The sequence below is a fragment of the Myotis lucifugus genome, unplaced genomic scaffold, assembly GCF_000147115.1.
Source record: "Myotis lucifugus unplaced genomic scaffold, Myoluc2.0 scaffold_43, whole genome shotgun sequence".
NCBI classification, from domain to species: Eukaryota; Metazoa; Chordata; class Mammalia; order Chiroptera; family Vespertilionidae; genus Myotis; species Myotis lucifugus.
In genome coordinates, this window is record NW_005871091.1 from 1,020,580 (window position 1) to 1,048,372 (window position 27,793).

General features: G+C 38.2%; 1 protein-coding gene across 1 annotated transcript in view; it reads left to right on the forward strand.

Annotated features, from left to right (window-relative positions):
- Window positions 1–18,448: 18,448 nt before the first annotated feature.
- CUNH9orf84 (chromosome unknown C9orf84 homolog) overlaps window positions 18,449–27,793 on the forward strand; it is a 54,720-nt gene continuing 45,375 nt past the window's right edge. The window contains exons 1-3 of the mRNA XM_023753268.1: window positions 18,449–18,527; window positions 22,214–22,301; window positions 24,971–25,155. Of these exons, the coding sequence (XP_023609036.1) occupies window positions 22,237–22,301; window positions 24,971–25,155 (250 nt within the window). The 5' untranslated portion in view covers window positions 18,449–18,527; window positions 22,214–22,236. The remainder of the gene's footprint in view (window positions 18,528–22,213; window positions 22,302–24,970; window positions 25,156–27,793) is intronic.

The following is a 27,793-nucleotide window of genomic DNA, read 5'->3' on the forward strand; positions in this document are numbered from 1 at the left end:
ATTCCTGTAAGTTTTAAACGTCTTGGATGTTTAAATTTTTCTGTTAATTCCCTTTTTTTGCATTTTCAGCTGTTTTCTCTTTCATCAGTTTTGCAAGAGGAGTGTTTGTTCTGTTAGTATTTTCAATGGAGCATCTGTTGAGTTTATTTATCTTACTTGACCTTTCAAAAGCATTTTGAAATCAGACATGCATTTTCTGTTTCATCACTTGGCTCTTAGTAACACAAAATTCTTTAAAAGGAAGCTGTGGGAAATGACAGTAATTCACAAGAAATGAGAGCCCTCTGGAGGCTGACATTTCAAAGCTTAGTGTTTATTGACATTGTACTTCACAATTTAAAAAAACCCATTTGTAGTAACAGTATATAAAGCACTTAATAAATGTAATAAGAAACATGGAGTGCAGATAGTATGTATACACATCTATAATAATAAAAGGGTAATATGCTAATTAGACCAGACGTCATTCTGGACGTCCTTCTGGATGAAGCCGGAGGGAAGCCCGAGTCCAGGGTGCCAGAGGGAAGCCGGTGCCAGCAGCCGGGGGAAGGAAGGCCTACTCTTGCACGAATTTCGTGCATCGGGCCTCTAGTAGAATAATAAGTAGTACTTACATGGTATTACATGTCAGATACTGTTTTAAACACTTTACATTACATACATAACCCATTTAATCTTCACAATAACTCCAGGAGGTACTATTATTATCATCCCCATATTATAGGAGGGGGAAATGAAGCACACAAAGGTGTTACATGGGTAGTACATGGCATAGCTGAGTTTGGGACCCATGCAGTCCGTTCGTGCATGTATGCTCTGAAGCACCATGCTCTATTAAAGTGTTCACATGAATTGTAAAATTATAGAACCACTAGGAGAAATGAGAGAAGACTTGAGTAAATGGAAAACCATATCAGGTTCATTGATTTTGAAGACTATATTAATATGTGGCAATTCTCCAAATTATAACTTTTACTCCATCTCAATCAGAATCCCAGTACAAAAAATGTGGGATCTTGAAAAAAATATTTTTTATGTTTATTTTTAAGAATAAACCTTAGCCGAACCGGTTTGGCTCAGTGGATAGAGCGTCGGCCTGCGGACTGAAGGGTCCCAGGTTCGATTCCGGTCAAGGGCATGTACCTTGGTTGCGGGCATATCCCCACTGGGGGGGCGTGCAGGAGGCAGCTGATCGATGTTTCTCTATCATCGATGTTTCTAACTCTCTATCCCTCTCCCTTCTTCTCTGTGGAAAATCAATAAAATATATTTAAAAAAAAAAAAAGAATAAACCTTAGATGCCCTAGCAGGTTTGGCTCAGTGGGTAGAGCGTTGGCCTGCGGACTGAAGGGTCCCCGGTTTGATTCCAGTCAAGGGCACATGCCGGTTCAATCCCCAGTGAGGGGCGTGCAAGAGGCAGTCAATCAATGATCCTCTCTCATCATTGAGGTTTCTATCTCTCTCTCCTTCTCCCTCTCTGAAATCAATAAAAATATATACATATTTTTTAAAAGAATAAACCTGCCCTAACTGGTTTGGCTCAGTGGATAGAGCATTGGCCTGCGGACTGAAAGGTCCCAGGTTCGATTCTGGTCAAGGGCATATACCTTGTTGCAGGCACATTTCCAGTAGGAGGTGTGCAGGAGGCAGCTGATCAATGTTTCTCTCTCATCGATGTTTCTAACTCTCTATCCCTCTCCCTTCCTCTCTGTAAAAAAATCAATAAAATATATTTTTAAAAAAAGAATAAACCTTAGAAATATTTTTTAAAAGAAGAGTAGTGAATGAATTTGCCACCCAGAAGTTTAAACTTTAATAATTAAAACAGTACAAGTAAATAAAGACAGCTCAGGAGCAAACCACCAATGGAACAAATTACAAACATAGAAAGTTTATATATTTATAACTTCATCAGAATTTAGTATATGGGAGTATATTATAAAGATGTGTTAAACTGAGAAGGGAAAATCAATAAATGAATCACTAAACTATGTAAGAAAAATATTAAATTATAAACCTATTTCATGCCATACACACACACCACACACACACACACACACACACAAAATCCCAGAGACTTTAAATGTAAAGGATGATGTGATAAAAATCAGTAGAAGAAAATATATTTAAATATCTGTACAATCTTAGGGATGGAGGTGGCCTTTCTAAGCATGACCCTGAAAGTAGGAACATTAAGGAAGAGAATGATAAATGTGGCTACATAAAAACAAAAATTGAAATATTATTCTCTCAATTTTCTTTCTACTATTTTATTTTTTACAGAAATTGACCTTTATTTATTGTACTAAAGTTTAACTTTTGATATTAAGTAAGGTTTCAGTACAGAAAATCCCAGTCTGTCGGAACAGTCCCTGTGCACACTGTACCATCACAGTCCCACTGTCGGCAGCTCAGATAAACAGCCCAGGGCACAGACCCGTAAGAACTTGAGGCAGCCTACAGTTTATCTTAGTTTTCTCAGCTAGAAAACTTGTACCTGTAAAAGGGCAGCACTGAGGACTGAAACATATCTCTTTTTGAACACTCTGCAAGAAAATATATCCCTTTTTTAGAAATGTCAGTATGGCTAAACTACAATCTAGTGTCTAGAATAAATTGAAATCAAAGATTTCTTGCTAGTAAAATGAAATGTTAGGAACAGTATTTTTAATACAGCATTTCAATACCTATGTTTTAATACAGGTCCTACCCCAGTGACACAGACACAGAGCCCGGTACAGTACCTATTATTAACAGGGCGCACAGGTTAGGGAGGAACCACATCAAATCTGCAGCCAGAGACGTCAGGGTCAGAAGTGAAAAAACAAGCAAACAAACAAACAAATCCTGAATGAAGACGTCCTCATGGAGCACTGTTCATGCCGTGAGTGCTGTAGCCAAGACTAAAAGATCCCACTCTCTTTTTAGCATTTTTGACCTTGACAACACTAATCATTAGGCTTCTCCAAAGACTCTCAATTCAAAATCAGAAACACTTTTCAGATCCAAAAGAGCTGCTGTGTCTGCCCCACTCTATAGTTTAAGCAGCACCCCGCAAACGCTGCACTGATAAAGGCTGTTGCTATGTGCAGAACCTACAGAGACCCAATGGCATGCAGCAGCCTAACATCCCGCCCAGAACTATTTGTCATCGTGAACCCACGAGGCTCTGATGGACCAGAGAGAATGCTGAAATGATAAGAGCTGATGGAGAAGAAATGAGGGGGCGTGGATGACAGGAAAGTAAGACCGTCTACGTCGCCTCCCTGCTGCTGGCCAGGTGGCCCCACAAAGGCACTGGTTCTGCCACCCTGATGTCCAAGATCTGCAGTCGCATCGTCCATCCGGGAGCAGAACGTTTTTCAGAGCTCTGGTCCCACCAACGAGAACCTTCCAAAGCAAAACAGCTCCAATGAGGTTCCAGAGTTGTTTTGCTAGAAATGGGAACAAAACACCAAAGCAACACAGGGGATCCACAGAAGGGCAGGGGCTGGGCACCGACAATATGGGGCCATTCATGTAAACAGAAACAACCACATACTTGGAAAAGGCTCACAAACTTGTGGTCTGAAAGGTTATCTTTGCAGCATCTCAGATCAGCTGGCTAAAGAAAGGTTGTTGAACGTCTCTAGCAGTCTTTCGTGTTTTTTGTTTTGTCTTAAAGCCCAGGTATGAGAGGAAGACAGCCTGCTGGGCTGGGCCCGCCTACTGAATTGAAATAACGTATAACAATATTTGTTAAAGGTGTGTGGCACTGTTGTCCTTAAGTGGGTAATATAGACTTCAACCTCATGCTGCCTAAGCTTTTTTTTATCAGAACGGGACGGTTTGTTTTCCTTCTGCCTAAATGAACAATTAAATTCTATGTGTGAGGATGAGTCACATCCTAAAGTGCTCTTACTCTTGGTGGCAAATAAATAAATCTCTATGACTCCCAATCTGAAAGAGTATGTTCATTATAGTCATTTACTCGTTCATTCAGCATGTATTTAATAAACATACATGCTCGGCTAGGGGAGAACAAAACTCTGAAGTCATGGGAAGTATAGTAGAAAGAACCCTCACCTAGAGCCATAGCTCTTGGGTTAGTTTGGGTCATTCTAGAACACTTCCTTTTGGCCGGTCCCCTGACCACTCTGAGCCTCGGGTGGTTTTTTTCTGTTAGTAAAGTATAATACTACCTTGGAGAATTGCTATGAAGATTAGAACCAAACATGTACAATTATTGAGCTCCTACCCTTTGCCAGATTCTTACCATATATGAAAGTGTTTGCAAAATCCTAAACAAATATGTTACTACTAATAACAAAGTTTGAAGGTGAAAAAACTCCACCAGGAGAGAGAGAGAGAGAGAGAGAGAGAGAGAGAGAGAGAGAGAGAATGAGAGAATCAGAGAAGATTAGAGAATTCAGCTGGGAAGCTTGAATTGGGCTTTGAAAGGTGGGTAGGTATTGGAAGTGTGAGAAGGATAACATAGAGAGTATGATATGAGAGGGAGCAAATAGAAGGGGGGAAAAAAACCACAGAGCTAGCAGAGCACAGCACTTTAACAAAAGTGTGTGGTGTGTGAAGGTCAGCATAACTAGAAAAAGTTTGGAGCCAGATTACAGGGTCCTAGAGGCCAAACTAAGGAGTTAGGACTTATTTCCTTAGGGAATGAAAAGCTGTATAAAATGTATAGACTTTGGCATAAGACTGGCGTGGGTTTGAAACCTGACTCCTCACTTCCTGGCTATGTCGTTCTGAGCAAGTCACTTAACCTCTCTAAGCCTCATCTCTCATCTATTTGATGGAGATACTAATGCTAATTTAAGCCAAGTTCCAAGCATAGCTCTTGTAATTACTTGAAGCTTGATTTGGTATCACGTACAGGCATTGGTTGACTACTAAAGGACTCTGATGAGCATAGTGGGCGTAATCTAAATTCTACAGCACTATACAGGTTAGATTACAGGCTGGGAGGATAATTAGAAGAAAATCCCAGTAGTTTAAGAGTCCTGGGGGATACAAAAAAGTTAAAAAGCACAAGTTTTAGAGAATATTTTAGGATAGATTATAATTAAGCACATTTTAGACACAGAGGGAAAACACATTATATGGGAGAGAATGAAGATCCTATATAATAAAAGGGTAATATGCAAATCAACCGAATGGCAGAACTACCAGTTGCTATGATGTGTACTGACCACCAGGGAGCAGACACTCGACACAGGAGCTGCCCCCTGGTGGTCAGTGCACTCCCAAAGGGGGAGCGCCACTCAGTCAGAAGCCAGGCTCATGGCTGGAGAGCGCAGCTGTGGTGGCGGGAGCCTCCTCCTGCCTCCGCAGCAGGCAGTCAGACAACCTCCTGAGGCTCCTGGACCGCGAGAGGGTGCAGGCCAGGCTGAAGGGATCCCCGCCGGCCCCGAAGTGCACATATGCACTGGTCCCTCTAGATATACATGAAGAAGGAAATAACCTACGAACTAAATTCTGGAGGGGAGAAGAGATGGGATAAAGGATCCAAGGAAAATAATACTCTCTGCCTAATTTCTAATTTGCTTTTATTCTGTGATACAGAACGCGTTTTTTGTAGGTAGCATAAATAATTTGGGGAATAAGATAGGGCATAAATATTGAAAGATAACAGTTTGGGAAAGAAAGACAGCTATTCACAGAAAGAAGAGAATAAGAAAATGCCAAATGAGGTTACACAGACATTTTGAGATGAAAAGAGAAAAGTGAAGGAAGGCAATTTCCCATTCAAGAAGTACGTGAAGTCATCTGCAGGGAATGAGACAGGTTTTGTATGCACGACTAGAGGAGTGTGGAAATGCTTGAGTGTTTAGTTGGTTTAGAGCAGGATTTCTTAACTTTGGCCCTATTAATGTTTGGGGCTGGATAATTCTTTTCTAGGGAGATGAGAGGGCTTTCCTCTTCATATAGGATGTTTAGCAACATCCTAGCCTCTACCTAGTAGATGCCAGTAGCACCTTTTCCCCAGTTCTGACAATCAAAAACATCTTCGGACATGACTGAAATGTCCCCTGGGAGGCAACATTACCTCCAATTGAAAACCATTGGTCTAGGTCAGTGATGGCAAACCTTTTGAGCTCGGAGTGTCAGCATTTTGAAAAACCCTAACTTAACTCTGGTGCCGTGTCACATATAGAAATTTTTTGATACTTGCAACCATAGTAAAACAAAGATGTATATTTTTGATATTTATTTTGTATATTTAAATGCCATTTAACAAAGAAAACTCAACCAAAAAAATGAGTTCGCGTGTCAGAGGTGACACGCGAACTCAACCAAAAAAATGAGTTCGCGTGTCATAGGTTCGCCATCACTGGTCTAGGTGTTGTTGGAATATGGTAAGGAGCCTAAAGATATTTTCTTATTTGAGAGTTTATTCCTTACATATGCAATAGTGCTGGCACATACTGATTCTGTCTGTCTCTCTCGATAGAGATAGATAAATATGTAGAAAGATACAGATACGAAATTAAGGGAAAAATGATTGACAATTGGCAATGAAGGTCTACCTGAAGTTGCACAACATATATTTGTAGTGAAACCAAAGAGCCTGATTCTATGGTTTTATTATTTTCTCCCCAAATTATGAAGAGTCCAGAAGCAGAACAGGTGAGAGAAACCCGGAAGCTAGAAGCCAAAAGAGGAGACTATTTAAAAGAGAAGGTTGCCACTAGTGCTACATGTTATTGCCTCTAACTACTTTCCTTTTCCCTTTTTTTCTTTTATTCCTGTAAGAGACTATACAAGTTATCTAACTTCCCATTAAATTCTATGTAGTAAAAGCATAATATGCTAATTAGACCAGACGTCCTTCTGGACGACCTTCCGGATGAAGCCAGGTCTGTGAGGGAAGCCTGGGTCCTGGGTGCCAGAGGGAAGCCAGTGCTGGCGGCTGGGGGAAGGAAGGCCTACTCTTGAACGAATTTCATGCATCGGGCCTCTAGTTTGTATATATTGAGCATATAGTAGGTATTCAAAAATTATTTGTCAAATTAGTTTATATTCTGAGGTATAAGATTGGGTCTAAGTTTAAAACATCAAGTGGCAAGAATTGCTGTTTACAATATATTTTAATTTATGGGAAAAGCCTATCCTCAGCTTTTCATAAAATAACTTTTCCTGCACATGAAATTGTTATTAATGTAATATCCTTCCTCCCAAAATTTAGCTCAATGAACTATCTCCTCTATTTAAAAATTATAAAGCATAACTGCAATCTAGAATGCCTCATACAACAGTAAAGACTTTTTTGAAAATAAAAAAAATAATAGTTGTCCACACGGCATGGCTCAGTGGTTGAGCATCAACCTATGAACCAGGAGGTCACAGTTTGATTCCTAGTCACATGCCCAGGTTGCGGGCTCAGTCCCCAGTGTGGGGCATGCAGAAGGCAGTTGATCAATTCTCATCACTGATGTTTCTATCTCTCTCTTCTTCTCCTTTCCTCTCTGAAATTAATAAAAACATATATTTTTTAAAATAGTTTTTCCAGCTTTTGTAAGGATGATGTTTGCTACCTTAAATGTTTGCAACACTTGTTATAACTTATTATAGCTAGAATTTGCAAGTTTAGATCCTAGGAAGTTATATGTTTACAAGGTAGTTCATTTTCCTTTAGAGACATAGTAGTGCTGTTATGGTTTTTGTGGTTCAAGCAACTAGATTTCCCATAGGTGTGGTTAACATGGGGAAATACTGAAATGAGTTAATCAGTTATTTTTCTGTATCTCTACAACTTATTTGTTAAAATAATAAAGCATTACAGTCATGTGTTGCTTAATGACAGGGACACATTCTGAGAAATGAGTCATTAGGTGATTTTGTCCTGTGAATGTCATTGATTATATTTAAACAAACCTGGATTGTATACCTACTACACACCTAGGCTATATGGTGTAGCCTATTGCTCCCAGGTTACAAGCCTGCACAGCATATTACTGTACAAAGCAGCATGAGATTAAGTCAAGTACAAGAGAAAATGATGCAATTGGACATGGTATGTATGAGTCTGCTGTCGGCCTACTGTTTCACAGCAAACATTTTTTTTATGACAAGAATACACTCTTTAAAAATGATAAAATATACAATACATAAAGGAGAGAGGGAGAGAGAGAGAGATCAATGTGTGAGAGAAACATCAATCCATTGCCTCCCATAAACGCCCCTATCCAGACCAACCGAGACTGACCGGGAATTGAACCCACAACCTAGGTACATGCCCTGACCAGGAAACAAACCTGCAACCTTTTGGTGCACCTGGAATGATGCTCCAGCCAACTGAGCCACCTGGCCAGGGCATATGTTTTAAGCTTATACTACTGGCAATGCAGTAGTTCTGTTTACACCAGCAACACCACAAATGTGAATAGTGTGTTGCACTATGATGCTATGATGGCTACAATATCACTAAGAGATTGGAATTTTTCTGCTCTATTTTGATCTTATGGGACCACCATTGTATATGTGGTCCATTGTTGGCCAAAATGTTATGTGGCGCATGACTATATTTCCTTTTTATACTCCTATAACTTACGACATAAATTTCCTCAGGGAATAACCAGTCATTTATACAAACATCTTAATTTGTCTCCACACTGACAGAGTAGAATCCTCTGCTCTTCCCAACTAGCATAGTTCCTTACACATAATATGTGCTTAAAAATAACTAATGGATAAATCAATGAATGAACAATTACACTCACTGGATGGAAGTCAGAAGACCTGTTTAGACCTATCTATGTAATTATAGGCAAACTGCTTATCTTCACTGGACCAAAAAATATGAGAAATATTAGAGTGTTACCCAGGAAAATTTTAAAGCATAGAGTTATCCCTTCCATTTTCCCCAAGGAAATGAACACTCAAGTGTAAGTATTTATTCCAGACTCTGGCTTCTTCAGGGATACAGAATCAGGTCTAAGCATGGATAAAATTTTCATCCTGGCCAGAAGCTTGGCTCAAGTGAATTGTTCAATGTGTGTAAAAGACCCAATAAACATGTAAGGTCTGAATAGGCTCATAATTAGAAAAATGTTGAGGGGTTGAATGTATGGAACAGAAAAATGTCAGTAATTATAAAGAGAGATGTTGTAAATATAGGCTACAATAGCAATTGGCTTATTTATTTGAAAAAAGGTAAAACTACACGAATATGAAATGTTAGGTTTGTCTTCTATACTTGTGAGAATTTCCTTACATGGTGATGCTACCACAGCTCTTTTCTAGCATTATTATGTAGTTTAATTATATTAAATATGGTGTGCTAAAATGTTTGCTCTGAATCTATTGATGTAAAATAGTCCCTTACTGATCAAAAGATAGTATGTGAGACTACACCCATAAATTAGCACCATAAGACAAGGTACTTATGCAACACATTTGTGCAATATTATTTCATTCCATATATCCAGATTTTCTGCATTTTCTAGTTCAGACTAATCAGCAATTCCATCTCAAGCTGACTATCTGCCATATTCATGCCATGCACAGGACTCTCCAGAATAAGCAATGCATCTGCTAGACTTTATTACAGCTGAGTGACCATGTGACTAGGTCCTGGCCAATCAGATGGAAGCAGAAGTCTTATGTAGCAGCTTATGGGAACCTTCCTTAAGAGGCACCTGAATACTTACCAGATTCTCAACATTAAATAGTATGACATTGCTAAGGGTTGGTGAGGATACAAAGCAGTAGGAACTCTCAAACAGTGTTGGTGAGAGTGTAAATTGGTACAATCACTTTGGAAAACAGTTTGATATTGAATAAATGTGAAGTTATGCATACTCAATAAACAAGAAATTCATTCTCAAATTTATATTCTAGAGAAACATATATGTGTACTAGGATATGTGTAAAAGGATATTGATAGCAGCATTATTTGTAATTGCCAAAAACTGCAATAACCCAAAGATCCATCAGCAGCAGAATAGATAGATAAATTGAGGTATATTTATACGCTGGTATACTATTCAGCCAGAAACTGAATTTACATATACATACAACAACATCGATTGAATAGAAGCGAAAACCAAACTAACACAAATAGTAAGATTCAAAAATAGGCAAAGCTATATCCTTTAGAAATGCATACTTGGAAATGCATACTTTAAAGCAAGGCAAAGCAATGATTACCATAAAGTCAGGATTATAGTAATCTCTAGGTCTAAGGGGAGATTTCCTTTAGGGAGAGTTGTGATTAGAAAAGGAAAAAGAGAGTTTCTGAAATTCTCAAAATGCTCTGTTTCTTCGCTTGAGTGGAGGCTGCAGGGATGTTTTTTAAAAATATATTTTTAAACTGTACATTATCTTATGTATTTTCTATATGAACTAGAGGCCCGATCAATCAGCCCCCGGCCTCCTCCCCCTCCTCCTCTGCCTCTGCCCCCGCCCGCTGCGGTGACCTGGGCCTCTGCCTCTGCCTCTGCCTCAGCCCCAGCCCACTGCGGCTTGGTCCGGAAGGACGTCCGGAAGAACATCTGCTCTAATTAGCATATTATATTTTTTATTATTATAGAAGATATTATATTTTACAATTTTAAATACAGATATATAAAGAAACATTGTGCCCCGGGCCTCTCATCTTTTTCATTCCTTTCTCTATCCTGCTGCCTGAAACAGAGATCCTGCCACCTGAGACCATGAAAATAAGGATCACAACATAGAAATATCAGAGTAATGAGCTGGAAGGTAAGTCCCTGAGGACTTTGTGGGGCACAGCTGCCATATCAGTTCCGAATATTTCACCTCTGTACTTCATTTACATGAAAGAGAAATAAATTTAGTATTATTTTAGAATTTTATGTTATTTATATAGCCAAACCTGATATGAACTAATATGCCTGTATACAAGATCTTCCAAAACACAAACTATTCAACAGAAAAAGTGCCTGATCTCATAGACACACAAACATACATACACACATATATATACACAAACACACATACACAATTAGGCAATTAATTCCTGGAAGAAAAATCCAAAGAGCTCATAAACATCTAAAAAAGTGTGTAATCTCAGCAGTAATCAGAGAACTGTGAATTAAAACAAGATAGTATTTTTCATGCAGTAGATCAGCAAACACTTTTAAAAAGCAATATATTCATTTCTGTTGAGTATTCAGGATAATGGTCCCTCTCAGGCACTATTAACATAAATTGCTACAAATTTTCAGAAGGTAAATTGGCAATATCTATTACATTTGAAATGCTTTATCATTTGAGACAGCAAAGCAACACAATTCTACATCACAGAAATAAAAGCAACAATATTCAAGACCACATGTCCAAGAATTCTTACTGTGGCATAATTTGTCAAGGTAAAAAACTGGAAACAATCTGTTAAATCCAAAAGTAGTAGAATATTTGGATAAATCATGGCATTACCTTACTATGAAATATTACGCAGCTGTTAAAAATGAGTTAAATCTATATATCCTGATCTAGAAGTTTGTTTATGAGGTATTGATTAGTGAGAAAAACAAATTACCTATTTTTATATAATTGGTCAACCTATTTTGTGTATGCATGTCTATATAAATTTGTATGAATATGTAAGAAGGTGTGAAAAAATACACCTCAGACTAACATTGGTTGCCTGGGACTCGGGGTAGTAATGGACATTACTTTTTCTATATTCTTTGGATGGTTTTACTTGTTACAATGAGTATTACCAGGTGTTGCTTTTGTTCTGTGTAATTTTAAATTAGTCTTATTAAAAGGTATACATCCAAGAATGCAAAATAATTAATGTCCCTCAATGCAAGATGGACATCTTTGTAACTGATTATTGCCCAACATTTAAATCCACATCACTGGAGCAAACTGCACAAACCTATACAAAACAAAGTAGGTAACTTGAGAGTAATGTGGTTTATTGACCGACCTTTCACAATAGTACTTCGTTAATCATTAGCTTTGTAAGACAGCCATGTGTTAGTAAAATAAATACATGCATGTTACTTCTTGCAATCTCCTGGGAAAAAATGTCATGTCTGGCTATGTTATGGAAAGGAAGGCAGGAGTTAAGAAACCCAGAGAAAGGAACAATTCTCTTTCTTATCAGATGGGTCTAAGGATTCCCCAAAGAGTGTGCGAGTGAGGGCGTGGCTATCAGTCAAGGTATACAATCCCGAGGCCCCAATTCTAACTTCCGGCCGCAACTCACACGTTCTTCCGCCATCAAGGCCCAGCCAACACCTAGCCAGACACCTGAGTCACGCTGGCCTCCACCCTTTTGCTTGCTCTTTCCCTGGATCTGTTTGGTTGCCAGATCCTCTGAATTTCACCGCTAGAAGGCTTCTGCCCTGGCCCTCCTCCTGGACCCGTCGCATTTGGCCCGGATTATATTGTAACGGTGGCGTGGCCGCTACGGAAGAGGCTCAGGCTCCTCCGCCAGGTCTCCTGGACCTTCCCCATCTGGCACCCCGTGGCTTCCACCTTCACCCTCCACCTTCCCCCTCCTTTGCTCGGTGTGACCTGGATTTTGCTCACCCCCGAGGACCTCAGCGCTGACCAGGACCCGCCCTCTGGTGGCCTCCTCAAGCCTGGGAACACCAGGAAGGAGCAACCGCTTCCGGAAGTGCCGGAGCCTGAGGGGCGGGCCTGTTCGGGAAGGGCTGGCCAATGGGGACGCTGAGCTCAGGGTCAGAGGTCACAGCTGCTGTGGGCGGACATTTTCTCCAGCGAAGGTCGGTGGGAAGCTGTTTTAACCTCCGGTAAAAGGTCAGAGAGGCTGGAGGGAGAAGGGAGGGAGAGTGTTCTTGATGTGAGGAGAAGGGAAGGTCGGGATGGCAGCTCTGAAATCCCTGGAAAACAGGTTTATGGGGCTTTTTAAATAAGTCACAGGGCCTCAGAACCAGCGTCCCCTCACCTCATTCGGCGGGAACGGAGGATGTGAAGGGCACAGAAAGGCCAATAGGGCTTCAACCCACTAACTAGAAGTTGCATAGTTTACACAATGTGAGAAAATATTGAATATTGAAATTTCGAATTGCTCTTCCGCGATTTTACTAAAAGTGTCGTTTTTATGTGACGGAGTGAGGAAGGGGAGAAATCTGATGCTTTAGGCTAGTGGGAGGAGATTCACACTCGCCTGTGTGTGGTCTTACATAATCTCGGAAATTACGTGCATTGTATATGTACACTTTAAATATATGCAGTTTTTATTTTTTAAATATATTTTTATTGATTTCAGAGAGGAAGGGAGAGAGAGAGAGAAATAACGATGAGAGAGAATCATTGGTTGGCTGCGTCCTGCACGCCCCCTACTGGGCTTGAGTCTGCACACCCGGCTGTGCCCTGGCCGGAATCAAACCCTGACCTCCTGGTTCATAGGTCCGTGCTCAACCACGGAGCCACGCCAGGAGGGCATGTACAGTTTTTAATTTGTCAATTACACCTCAGTAAAACTGGGAAGGAAAAATCTTGGGAAACCGTACTTTTCCACCTGGTGCATAAGCACCTGGCCTAATTATTTGTATTTATTTCCATTTTGGCCCAATAAATGCAGGTCAGTAGGTAGCACAGGAGAAATAAAATATTTAAAAACAGGTCAGGAAAAATATTTCAGGAACTGCTGCTGTTCAGAAGTTGGCTATTTTAAAATACATGTTCTCTAACCATGATTTTGCTTATTTCCCCCCCTTGTCTTTGATTTTAGAAATAAGGCCTATTTATCTTCCTATTCATCCACCACTATAAGATGGATTCCAATATCTGGAATGCAATAAAATTAAATTGCAGATTAAAGGGATTCTATGAGTGTATATAACATGGTGTCTTAATTTAAGTACTATATATTTAGATGAGTTTAAATGATTAAGTTCAATACAACAGTAATTATTGTTTAAGGTAGTCAATGGGCATGATGAATCTAAAATAGAAATACTGGAAAATTTAAGAAGTTCGAGGAAGGAAAATTTAAGGTAAATATTGACAATAAACTGAATGGATAAACTAGGTAGAGTTCGTTTTTAACTTTTGTTTAATATAGTTTTATTGATTTCAGAGAGGAAGGATGAGCGAGAGATAGAAGCATCTATAATAATAAAAGCGTAATATGCTAATTAGACCAGACGTTGAACAACCTTCCAGACTTTCTTCCAGATGACCTTCTGGATGAAGCCAGGGCTGCGAGGGCTGAGCCTCTTGCACAAATTTCGTGCATTGAGCCTCTAGTCAATGATAAGAGAGAATCATTGATTAGCTACCTTCTGCATGCCGCACACTGGGGACCAAGCCTACAACCTGGGCATGTGCCCTGACCAGGAAGCAAACTGTGATCTCCTGGTTCATAGGTTGATGCTCAACCACGGAGCCACACTGGCTGGGTATGTTTATTGCTTTTTAGAGACAGAGAAAGGATGAGGGAGAAAGAGAAACATCCATATAAGAGGGAAACATTAATTGGCTGCCTGCTGCAGGACCGAGACTATAGAGTCTAGACTAATTTTGAGTATAAACCACAGCGAAGGGACCGAGACCACAACCTGGGCATGTGCCCTGACTGGGAACTGAACTGGCAACCCTATGGTGCATGGGAAAACACCCAACCAATTAAGCCACACCAGCCAAGGCAGGCTTTTTATTTTCTAAGACAGCAGAATTTCCCAAATCCTACTCCACTGCTTCAGCACAGTTTTGCCCTTGGTTATTCAATTTCTTAAGAAATATGGTTATCCTGAGAAAACTACTCTATCAATTTTGTAAACTCTAGCCTCTTTTGCAACAAAATGATCACATTAAATATATTTTGATCTCCCAACTAGAAGTTGAGTGAATTCAACAATGTGAAAGATTTTATATCAACATATTTATATATTAGCTATAAGTCTTTAATAAGTATTATGTTCATAATTAATTTTTTTATCATTCAGAGCCTTTTTTTTAAATGAATGACCAAAAAAAAAAAAAAAGAATGATTTGTCTGTTCCTGGCTTCACTATTTTACCAGCATTTAATTTCATTTTTCTTTTTCCAGATGTTGAAATTTGTACTGCTTTGAAAGGAAGAAGAAATGTTTTCAATATTCAAATATCGTGCAATAGACTATTTATACGAGGTAGGGTGTTACTGGGTCACCACCTTTTTACTAAGAATTGTGATATAAAAAGTGCTATCTGCATTCACAACATGATTGTGATAATTTTGCAGTTGTCCTTGGATTCATCCTCAGTCTAGTTGCTTTGAGATTTATTTAAAATTACTTTTTACTTTTAATATACCTTAAAAATGGCAGTTTGGGAAAAATAATTGACAATATAACATGAAATTAAAACTCTTAGTGAAAAAAAAAGGAAACTTGGCAAGTTTGGGCTGCTTTTATGAATAATATTGAGTAATCTTTTGAAAGGAGTGGGAGGGAAAGGCAATCTCAGTTATCTTTATGATAAAATAACAGTATTGACCACTTACTATGGGCCAGGTACATTGTTTGTTTGATGGGTTATATCATTTGATCATTTTCTCTTGTGATAGATTATGTCATTTGATCATCATAACTACTTGAGGTAGATACTATTATTATAAAGGTTTTACAATTTTAAAGGTTAGGAAACTAATGTCTAGAGAAGTCAAATAGTTTGTACAAAACTGAGAGTCAACCAAGGCACATTGTTAAGAACTAACTGGAGTACTTGTCATACAACAGTTCACTGTTCTTATGATCTTAATTCACAAGTTAAATTTTTGGGTTTTTTTTATAACCTTGACCCCATCTACCAGGAAAAAAAATTATTCCAATATAACCAAAATTGTGTTACATTTTACAGAAAATAAAGGCATCTTCAGGTTTTATCACTCCTTCATAAGTGAGGGAGGCAAATGTGTCATTATAACATATATGTGGTAAGGAATCAGAGATCATTGTTATACAAATATATTTATGAATATACTAGAAACCCAGTGCACAGATTTGTGCACCAGTGGGGTCCCTTGGCCTGGCCAGCAGAGATCAGGCCGAAACTGACTCTCCGACATCCCCAAGGGGTCCCAGATTGTGAGAGGGCGCAGGCCAGGCCGAGGGACCCTACTGTGCACAATCAGGGCTGGGGAGGGACACGGAAGGGCTCTAGGGTGTGTCCAGCCCATCTTGGCCAGTTCCGATCGGCCGGACCCCAGCAGCAAGCTAACCTATCAGTTGGAGCATCTGCCCCCTGGTGGTTAGTGTGCATCATAGCGACTGGTCGAACAAACAGTCGGACACTTAGCATATTAGGCTTTTATTATATAGGACTAGAGGCCCAGTGCACAAAAATTTGCGCACTTGCGGGGTGGGGGGGTCCCTCAGCCTGGCCTATGCCCTCTTGCAGTCTGGGACCCCTCGGAGGATGTCCACCTGCTGGCTTAGGCCCGCTCCCTGGGGGGTTGGGCCCAAGCTGGCAGTCAGACATCCCTCTGGCAGCCCAGCAGCCCTCAGGGGATGTCCACTTGCCAGCAGGGAGCAGACCTAAGCTGCAGTCGGACATCCTTAGCGCTGCTGAGGAGGCGGGAGAGGCTCCCACCACCACCGCTGTACTGGCAGCCATCAGCCTGGCTTGTGGCTGAGCAGAGCTCCCCATGTGGGAGCGCACTGACCACCAGGGGGCAGCTCTGCATTGAGCGTCTGCCCCCTGGTGGTCATGTGTGTCATAGTGACCAGTCATTCCCAGTCGTTCTGCTGTTAGGGTCAGTTTGCATATTACCCTTTTATTATATAGGATTGGCCACTTGCAAAATTAGTCTATACTCAAACATCTTCAAACTTTAATCTTGCCCATAGTATCTTAATTTCTTGTTCAAATACAGTACAAATATGATACTAATAAATGGTAACTCTTACAAAAAATGCAGGATTTTGTAGAATTCATGAAAACAGTGTTGAAGAACTACTCAAAAGCAGGTAAACCTATTATCAAATGAGGATCTTGCAAAATTAGATCAGTTAACAAACAAAAAGAAGAGAATGGTTTGAATATCAGAGTCAGAGATACCTTGGAAAATTTGACTAAATCCTCAAATACTTTCTAAAAATATCTTTTTATGATCAAAGGTGAAGTAATGACTAATATCATGCATATCATCACTTAATACAGTTTGTGGGGGAATTGTGACAAAACTATTACAATTATAAACTAATTATAAACAAAATTTTGTTAGGTATAAAATTTAATTTTTTATAAGTTTGTTTGTTTTTTAGATAAAGTACCAATCAAGCTGGTTTTCCTTCTTACTGTGAACCTTTGATTCTCATATAAATTACTTTAACTGATCTTTTCTTTGTACCATTTATTCTTGGATAATGACGATCTGTTATTTAATATGTTTTAACACCTTCAGCAAACATAAAACTCTTGGGGAATTATGCACAAAACAATCATTTGTTCAACTTCCTAAAATAATGAACTCTGTGGGAACTTGAGAAACATTGAGGGATGACATCATAGAAGAGCTATTGCTTACAACAAGCCTTGAAAGACAAATAGGTTGTTGATAGCTAGAGTAGAGTAGTGGGGCATTTTTCAGAGGCAAACAATAACCATGGTGTGCCTGGTAAGGAAGTGACTGCTAAATGTTAAGGGAGGTAATAAGGAGACAAGTCTATTTAAAGAGAATCATTAGTATTAGAGAGTAATGGGAGATAAAACAGGAAAGTAAAGGCAGAATGGAATTATAGAGAACTTCGATTTACAAGTTTGCTTAGCTGATCTAACATTCTTTTAAAGAACGAGCTTTATTTATTAGAGTTTTTAAAATTAGAAAAACATTTGATGGTTCTCACAAGTGAAATAATGCAAAGACATAGAAGAAAAATATTAAGACAGCTATGTTTGACTAAGTGAAAAAAACCACATTGCTAAATGGTATATAAATGATGTGATCCCATTTTTTTGTCAGACACACCACACACACACATATTTTGGCCTAACCTGGAAAAAAAGACTGGGAAACAATACCAAACTATTACTGATATTACCAGGGACCTTGATTTTTTCAGTATGTGGTTCTGTGTTATTTTATATTTTATAATGAGCATATATTACCTTTAAATAAAAATAACATACATTTAGCCCGGCTGGTGTGGCTCAGTTGGTTGAGCATCATCCCATGCACCAGGAACTCACTGGTTCAGTTCCAGGTCAGGGCACGTGCCTGGGTTGCAGGTTCGATCCCCAGTAGGGGAGATGCAGGAGGCAGCCAATCAATGTTTCTCCCTCATTGATGTTTCTATCTCTTTGTCCCTCTCTCTGAAATAAATAAAAACATATATATATTTTTTTAAAGCAGTGGTTATCTGGGGATTTTTTTAAAACCATATATTTTAAAGAATAGAGAATTTTAATATTCTGAATATTGATAAATATGTTATATATGTTTAATATATTAAAATATTTTATAATCTTGCTTTCTTACATAGAATGTAGTTAGAAAGAAATTTTGCAGAGATGCTTTATTGCTTCGAATCCCTTCATGTTTATATCAAGATGGAAATTATACAGAAGTTACTGATCATAAATTTAGGAGGCCATGGACAAGAGGTATGTTTTACTTTTATTTCTTAATAATCTATTTTAAAAATTATTTTAGAGTTTAGCACAGTAAATTAAGAAAATACAGTGCTTTTCTTATTAAATAAAACACATTGAATTTATTTATTTGGGTGGCAAACTAAGGAATTGAAAAGCTTATTCTAGAAATGAATAAAAGATAAGACAATAGTTAATGTGATATGAAATTTTAGGAGTAGAGAGTGCTATTTCTGAATATGATTAGGGAAGGACTTCTATGAAGAGGTGGACATTTGAGTTGAGATCAGAATGATGAAAAGGCAGTAACCATAAAAAGATGGAGAGAAGCCTTTCAAGCAAATGTAAAGTTCCTGACTAGGGATAAACTTGATGTGTGTAAGGACCAGAAAATTAGGCCATTGTGACTGGCTCATGAAAATGGAGATCTGAGAAGTAGGCAGTTTCTAAAAGATATAAGGCTTTGAAGCTCATAACATGGAGTTTGTTTGTAGTACAGCTAATGTAGTAAGTCATTGAACAGTTTTAGGACAGGGAGTGACATAACCTGATTTAAGCTTTAGAAAAATTATTCTAGTTGTCTAGAGGATGGAAGGGATAGTGATTGGGAGGCAAGAGTTGAAGACAGGAGAGTCAATCTAAAAGTTATTTTAAGTGGTTCAGAATCTAGACCAGTGATGGCGAACCTATGATATGCGTGCCAGAGGTGACACGCGAACTCATTTTTTTGGTTGATTTTTCTTTGTTAAATGGCATTTAAATATATAAAATAAATATCAAAAATATAAATCTTTGTTTTACTATGGTTGCAAATATCAAAAAATTTCTATATGTGACACGGCACCAGAGTTAAGTTAGGGTTTTTCAAAATGCTGACACGCTTTTCAAAAGGTTCGCCATCACTGATCTAGACTATCAGGTGAATCTATACATAAAAGATGATGGTGGCTTGGACTAGCTTATCATAATGGATATGTGAGAAGTGGTTGAAAATGGGTTTACTTTAGAAGTCTAACCCACAGTGTGAGGGTTAAAAAAGTGTAAGATTCAAAAATTTCTTTTAGGTTTCAGACCAGAGCAACTGGGTGGATGGCAGTGTTATTTCCTAAGATAGGAAAAGGCTCATAGGGAAGCCAATTTGTATCTCATAGGCTGCAATCAATAGCTCTGCTTTCACCAGATTAAAATGCCTATTAGGCATCTAAATGGAGACATCAGGAAGGCAATTGATTATATTAATCTTGAGCACAGCTAGAGCTTCAGATTGGAGTCATTGATATGTAAATTGCACATAAACTCATGGAACTAGATGACATCACTGAAAGCATGAGTATAGATCAGGGGTCCTCAAACTACGGCCCACGGGCCACATGCAAATACAAATATTGTATTTGTTCCCGTTTTGTTTTTTTACTTCAAAATAAGATGTGTGCGGTGTGCATAGGAATTTGTTCATAGTTTTTTTTTAAAACTATAGTCTGGCCCTCCAACGGTCTGAGGGACAGTGAACTGGCCCCGTTTAAAAAGTTTGAGGACCCCTGGTATAGATGGAACAGAGAGCCTAGGACAGAGCCTTGGAACATTCCAACAGTTAAAAGGCTGATAAAGAAAGAGGAATCACCTAAGAAGACAAGTGAGAAAGGAAACCCAAATAAGTGTGGTGGTGTAGAACTCCAAAGAAGAAGGTGTTTCAAGAAAGGAGAAGTAGTCGAAAACATTGGTCCCTGTTAAAAGGTCAAGTAAAATGATGATAGTGAGTTGACCATTAGCTTGACTAAATTTAGGGCATTGCTGACCTCGGTAAGAGAGATTTCACAGAATATTGGGTAAGAAAGCCTAATTAGAGTATGTTGAGAAGAGAATGAGAAGTGGATGTGAGGTGGTAAAGACAGACAACTCTTCCGAGGAATTTTGCTATGAAGCAAAGTAGAAAAGGGAGAAGTGAGGTAAAGAGCATGTTTTTATTTTCTTGTTTTTTTAATGTGTGATTTAAAAAATATGTGTGTGATAAGGAAAGAGACTATAAAATATTTGCCAGTGGAAATTATCTTGGTAAAAAGAGAGAAAAGAATGATGTAGGAAAGAAAAAAGGATAACTTAATAAAAGGGTGTAGTATCAAGAGCACAATTGGAGGAGCTGGTATGAAGAGGTAGGGTAGTTCTTCCATTGTGATGGATAGGAAGGCAGGGTTTGTAGGGACTAAGCCACTGAGATGGTAGAGCTGGTGGTGAAAGACAAGGTGGTTCTTGATTTATATCAATTTTCTATGTTGAAGCAAGGCCATAGACTGAGAGTTGGTAAGGGAATGAGTATTGAAAATTCAAAGGGAGAAGTGTTAAATAGTTAGTTGTCTTCAAAAATGAGAAAGCCAGTTTTATTAGGAAGTTATGTTATTATCATCTGTCAACATTGGATGCCCTTTTGAAATTTATGATCATAATTTCAAATGAGTTCATTTGGCATGGCTGGGAGACTTTTCCTCCAATAATTTTCAGCTGCTCTAGAGCACTTACACAAAGTGGAGAGTTGGGGAAAACCTTGTAAGTTAGTACAAGAGAAAAAGAGGCAACTGAAATCTTTCAAGGAAGTGGTAATGGGGCTGCCATGGAACCTAAACTGAGAAAGAAAGTGAGGCTATGAGAGAGGATGAACACAAGAAAAATGGAAGGGTCAATGGATTGAAGGTCTCAATCGGGTTGCAATAGCTTTTATCAAACTGTTTTTCTAAAAGTGCAGAAGGGAAAAAATGAGTTTATAATTTCTTCCTACTTATTTTCCTTTTCATCTTTTAAAAAATATTAACACTCAAAATTTATTAGGCTCTTATAATATTTCAGGTACTGTTCTAAAGCAAATTACATTTAATGTCTCATCACATTTAATTTTTATAAAAACACTATGAAAAAGCCATTACTATTTCTAATTTGTAGATAAGGAAACTGAGGTACAAAGAGGCTAAGAGATTTACCCAAGGTCATAGAGTTAATAAGTACCAGTACAAGTATTAAAAAGCAGGCAGAGTGATTCTAGAACTTGTACTCGGCATAAAAGATTTCCACTAAACTTTCATATTTTTTCAGTGCGGCACAGACTCAAATGTTGAGTGATTTGTTCAAGATAACAAAACTAGTAAGAAGTAACACTGGTAGTAAGATACAGGTCATTTGACTCTTCCTTTACTCAGTTGCTTTATTTGATATTAGTATATGACACAGCTCCTGTCCTTAAGGAACCAAGGGTCTAACTTGGGAGACAAGTATAGATACATACAATTTTAATATGTGACTGAATATGATTAAGTACCAGAGGGAGTACTGCTGACAATATTACTGCCCTTCATGGCGAATACATTAGAGTGAGTTGGAATGGTTAATAAAGGCTTTATGAGGAGTAATATGAGCTGTTGAACAGCACGACCTGGGAGGATAGTGCTGTATAAGCAAAAGAGAGGCTGTAAAAATAGGATGGTATCTTCTGGTGATATTGTTCTGACTGTAATTGAGGGATTTGGGTGAGGGTGGCGGTCGTAGTAATGAGAATAATTGTTTGAATATTTGGAATCTGGTATAACTTTGGGGGAAACTACATGATGAACAAATAAAGGTAACACCATAATGTAAAAGTTGAATGTTGGGCTTCCTTGTATTAAGTGTAAAAGAAAATTCTGAAAGCTAATGTTTACCATTCTTCTTTCTAGTCTCAGCTGTTTCAGTTTGGGGAATGACAGATAGCTCAATATTGGACCAATGGAAAGCAAGCCTCATTGGGGAGGAATTCCATGAAAAGTATGTGTCCTTAACCTCAGATTTTCCTTTTACATCTAGAAGTTAAACAGTAAGTCCTCAAGACAACCAAAGAGAGAAGATCCTTTCCTTTATATCCTCACATATCTTCTTCCTTTTTTATTTTTGTTGTTAATCCTCACCGAGGATGTTTTTCCATTGATCTTTGAGAGAGGGAAAGACAGAGAGAAACATCGATGTGAGAGAAATACATTGATTGGTTGCCTCACTCACGCCCTGACCAGGGCCTGGCCTGCAACCAAGCCCTTGATCAGAATCGAACCCGAGACGAATGCTCTATCCACTGAGCCAAACCAGCTCAGGCAGATCTTCTTTTATCAGAAGAAAAAGCCTTAATCTGACCACAAAAAGTGAGGTTAATAGAAAGAAGTGACTTATATCCTCTTTTTATCCTTCATTTATCATATATTAACTGTTCTCTATGCATTTGTGTTACAAAGACAGACAGAAATAAAGCAAATATTATTATGCCTTTATTCAATAAGTATGCTTTGTGTAGAAAATGTATAGAGAAAATTCTTTATATTAAAAACAGTCTTTTCTCCTGTAGATGTAAGGCTGTTTTCTAACATACCTTGTCAAAATGTTATTTATTACTAGAGGCCCAGTGCACGAATTCGTGCATGGGTGGGGTCCCTCTGGGTGGCCTGCAGGGATCGGTCCGAAACTTGCAATCCAACACCACCTGCAGCTCCTACCTGCCACTCCTGCTCATCCCGGCCCCACTGTACCTGCTGTGGGCTCGCACCCAACCTATGTTGAATAACAAGATATAAGATGATCTCTTCACTCTGTGGGTCAGATTGGTAGGGCTGTGCATTTATAAGCAAGAGAGATCAGCTTCACAAAGAAGTAGGAATTGAGCTTGAGCTGGACATTGAAGGAGAAAACTACTTGGAAGCATTTCAGGCAAAGGAAACAGCATGTCTGAAGGCACAGAAGCAGGAATATGATATAAGTGCTTAGCAAAAGCAATGATCAGGCTACCCTGACTCAAACCAAAGATTCATGTGTGAGAGAAATGAGAGGCCCTACAGGAATGGACACCCCATCATATCTGACCTTCCATTCATTTTGCAGTACCAATATATAGTCCATGGCAAAGCAGGTTGAACCTATGGCACCACCTAGAATAAGATTTACATTTCTCAACCTCCCTGTAGCCAAACCTAGCCATTTGACCCAAGTTCTTCGCAGTGGGATAGAAGCAAAAGAGGCTTTTGCGATTTCTGGGGAATGTCCTTAAAAGGAAGTGGCATGTTTTTCTCCTTCAGTTTTCTCCTTCCTGATGCTGGAATACAGATGTAATGACTGGTTCCAGCAACCACCTTGGACCATACTGACAAGAATTAAATCTAGGCATGGCAGAGTCAAACAGAAGGGGCCTCAGTCCCTGACCAATTGTAGAATTGCCTTGCTAGCCATGAACTTCAAATCTCCAGACGTTTTGTGTGTGTTTAAGCCACTATTGAGTTCAATTTTTGTCTCATGCAGTAAAATTTAATTTTTTAATAGACTCTATTTTTTATAGTACTAATTTGTTGGCATACTGTGTCTTAATATATATGGGCATTTTTTGCCATGCGTATCTTGAGAAAACAATTAGACAAGTACACAAAGATATTCCTTGCATTATAATAGCAAAACAATTAAGAAAATTTAAGTTTTCAACAACAGGGAACTGGTTGAATAAATTATGATTTACCAATATAATTGGATCCTGTTCATCCATTCAAAAATGAAGTAAATATACATTGATTGACATATAAATGTACTCATGCTTTACTGTTTAGCAGAAGAACAGATTACAGAATACTATGTACATGAATCCACTTCGGTTTAGAAATATTCAACATAGCCCATGGACACAGACAATAGGGTGGTGAAGGGTAAAAAGGGGGGAATGGGAGACATCTGTAATATTGTCAATAATACTAGTAAATATCTAGAATAATAAAAGGGTAATATGCTAATTAGACCAGACATCCTTCCTGACAAAGCCAGGCCGAAGGGAAGCTGGCCCGGGTCCCGGGTGCCTGCCTGCAGCCTGAGGAGGGAAGCCCGGGTCCTGGGTGTCAGAGGGAAGCCGGTGCTGGCAGCCAGGGGAAGGAAGGCCTACTCTTGCACGAATTTTTGTGCACTGGGCCTCTAGTCCTATATAATAAAAGCCTAATATGCAAATTGACTGAACAGTGGAATGACGAGTTGCTATGATGCTCACTGACCACCAAGGGGCAGACACTCAATGCAGGAGCTGCCCCCAGCCCGCAGGCCCTGACTGGCGGTTGCAGTGGGGGTGGGACCGGTGAGGGGGCAGCGCCAGGCCAGCCAAGGTGGGTGCCAGTGGGAGCCCCCGATCACCCCCCTAATCACCCCACAGATAAGCCCTCATCGTCGGCCAGGACTAGGGACCTTACCCATGCATGAATTTTGTGCACCGGGCCTCTAGTGTATATAATAAAAATATTAAAAGTAACTACAAAAATACATAATTTTTAAATTTATTTCTTGAGTGGTGGGGCTATGGGTAATTTTTCTCTGTATCTGTTGAAATTTGGTATTTTTTTTTCTACAGTGAATATATGCTTTTTGTTAACAAAAATGTTTTAAAATAGGACATACATAAAATCAGTCATTTTACAATGTCATAGAAAAACAGTTACAGGAATGATGACTCAGATTAACTGTGAATTTGAAGAAATTGTTCCAAGTTCAAACCCAAACTCCCCAATTGAAGTCGATGAAGCCATCTTACACACTCAGAAGGACTATACTGAAGTCTTTACACCTATTAGCTGTTCAGAAAAATGTCCAGCATTTCAAGCACAGAACCAAGGTAAAACATTTGTTTCTATTGTTTTAAAATATTTCTTACTAATATTCAGATTTATCCCAGTGAATTTTGTTTTATTAGATTAAAATTTTTATTTTATTGAAAATATCCATCTGCAAAATTATAATTCTAAGCCAGTGATGGCGAACCTTTTGAGCTCGGCGTGTCAGCATTTTGAAAAACCCTAACTTAACTCTGGTGCCGTGTCACATATAGAAATTTTTTGATATTTGCAACCATAGTAAACAAAGACATATTTTTGATATTTATTTTATATATTTAAATGCCATTTAACAAAGAAAAATCAACCAAAAAAATGAGTTCGCATGTCACCTCTGACACGCGTGTCATAGGTTCGCCATCACTGTTCTAAGCTGTGCCACATTAGGGAAATATTTACCCTTTTATATTAATCCCCTTATTGTAAGTTAGGTTTTTGGAGTTTAAGTGTGTTGGGCCTCAAAATAGCCTGGGAGATTTGGTCATAGTGTGCTCACAGCATATTGCTGTAATAATATTAGCATCTGGGTACGGATCTGATAACAGCAATCTGGTATAATATTAAATTAGTAGATTATTAAGTGATGTTTTTATTTTCTAAAATATCCTAAAGATTTTCAATGTTATCACATATGTGAAACCATAATTCAAAGTAGAGATGGAATAATTTCAGTATTATGTCAGGAAATTTGCCCAGTTTTTACAAATTTACCAAAAGTAATAATTAAAATTATATTTTATCCCAAATATGTCTCAAATCTTTCATAATATTAAAGGGCGCTGAATTCTTCCAGCCTCATAATAACTTGCTAAGATCTACCTTCCTAGTATGGAAGCCTATTCCCTTTTTAAGTGAAAAAATTTAAAGCTCTTTTATATAACTAGAGACCCGATGCACGGAATTCGTGCAAGAGTAGGCCTTACTTCCCCCGGCTGCTGGCACCAGCTTCCCTCTGGCACGCGGGACCAGGGCTTCCCTCGCAGCCCCGGCTTTGTCCTGAAGGACGTCCAGTCTAATTAGCATATTACACTTTTATTATTATAGATTGGTATTATCATTTAAGATACGCTATAGTTTGAGCATGGAAAATAAATTGATTGATTTACTGCTGTTTTTATGTAGATACATAAATTGTGTATAAGTTTTTAGTATTGGCAAATAGGTGTGTTAAATCCCTCTTATAGTTTCAGAAGAGAGAGAGTGATTGCATTAAAGATTAAACTTCAACGCATGGTATAGTAGGAAGAGCCTGAATTTAGAATCAGAAGCTTTGACCAGAGTCCAAACCCACCCTTAAAAAGTGGTACAAGTTTGGGACAATTATTTAAAATGTCATGGTTTTCAATTTTCTTCTATAATTTATTTCTTTTAATGTATTCTTCTAATTTCTTATAAAATTTTTGTGGGGATCAAATAATATACTAGTATATGTACATGTAAAGAGATGGTTTGTAAAAAATAACAGGCTACCCAAACATAGCTATTATTAATGTGGCAAACTAGAAGCTATTATTGGCAAATTTTATAATAGCTACTGTCTGCAAGAATTAGAATCTTCTTTATGATTCACTGAATGAAAATATGATTGAGTTTCCCAAAGCAACAGACTCATAGATACAGAGAACAAACTTATAGTTGCCAGATGGGAGCGGGGTTGGAAAAAGTGAAGGGATTAAGTACAAATTGGCAGTTACAAAAAAGTCAAGGGGATGTAAAGTACAGTATATCCCTATATTTCCATAGAGTCAATAATATTGTATTAACTATGTATGGTGCCAGGTGAGTACTAGACTTATGGTGGGGGATGATTCCTTTGTAAGTTATATAAATGTCTAACCACTATGCTATATATATGACACTAATATAATATTGAATGTCAACTGTAATTGAAAAATAAATATTTTTAAATACATATGAATTATTCATATCCTATATTTCGTTAGGGGTCCTATTTCATTATATTTCCTTCTTTGTAAGGCTGAACAATATTCCCTTGTGTATACATATACACCACATTTTCTTTATCCATCTCTGTCAACGAACACTTAGGTTGCTCCATACCTTGGCCATAATGAATGCTGCAGTGAACATGGGAGTACAGATAACTCTTTGTGATAGTGATTTCGTTGGCCATCTGTTTCTTCCTTTACAACATTTATAACTTTCTTTGTCTCACTGTGCTGACTGAAACTTCCAGTACATTGTTCAACAAAAGCAGAGAAAAACAAGACCCTTTCTTGTTTCTGACAAAAAGGAAGTCCTTTAACTTTTCGCCATTAAAAATGATGTAAATATCATTTCATTGTTTACGTCATTTTAAATGAATCATTTTTAATATTTACATTGTTCTAAATGGTGAAATGTTAGAGAATTTACTTTATTGGGTTGGGGAAGCTTCTTTTTGTTCTAAGTTTGCTAAGAGCATTTGACCATGAATGAGGATTGAATTTTACTAACATTTTTCTACAACTATTAAGATATCTACATCTTAAATATATAGAATGTCTCTTTACTAAAAAGTTATAGTCCTTAATCTAAACATAAATTGTTTTACTATTGTGATCATGCTGTATATGTGTTACAGTATTTTTAAATGTTAACATTATCTAGGGAATAGTTCACCATATACTAAGATTTCCT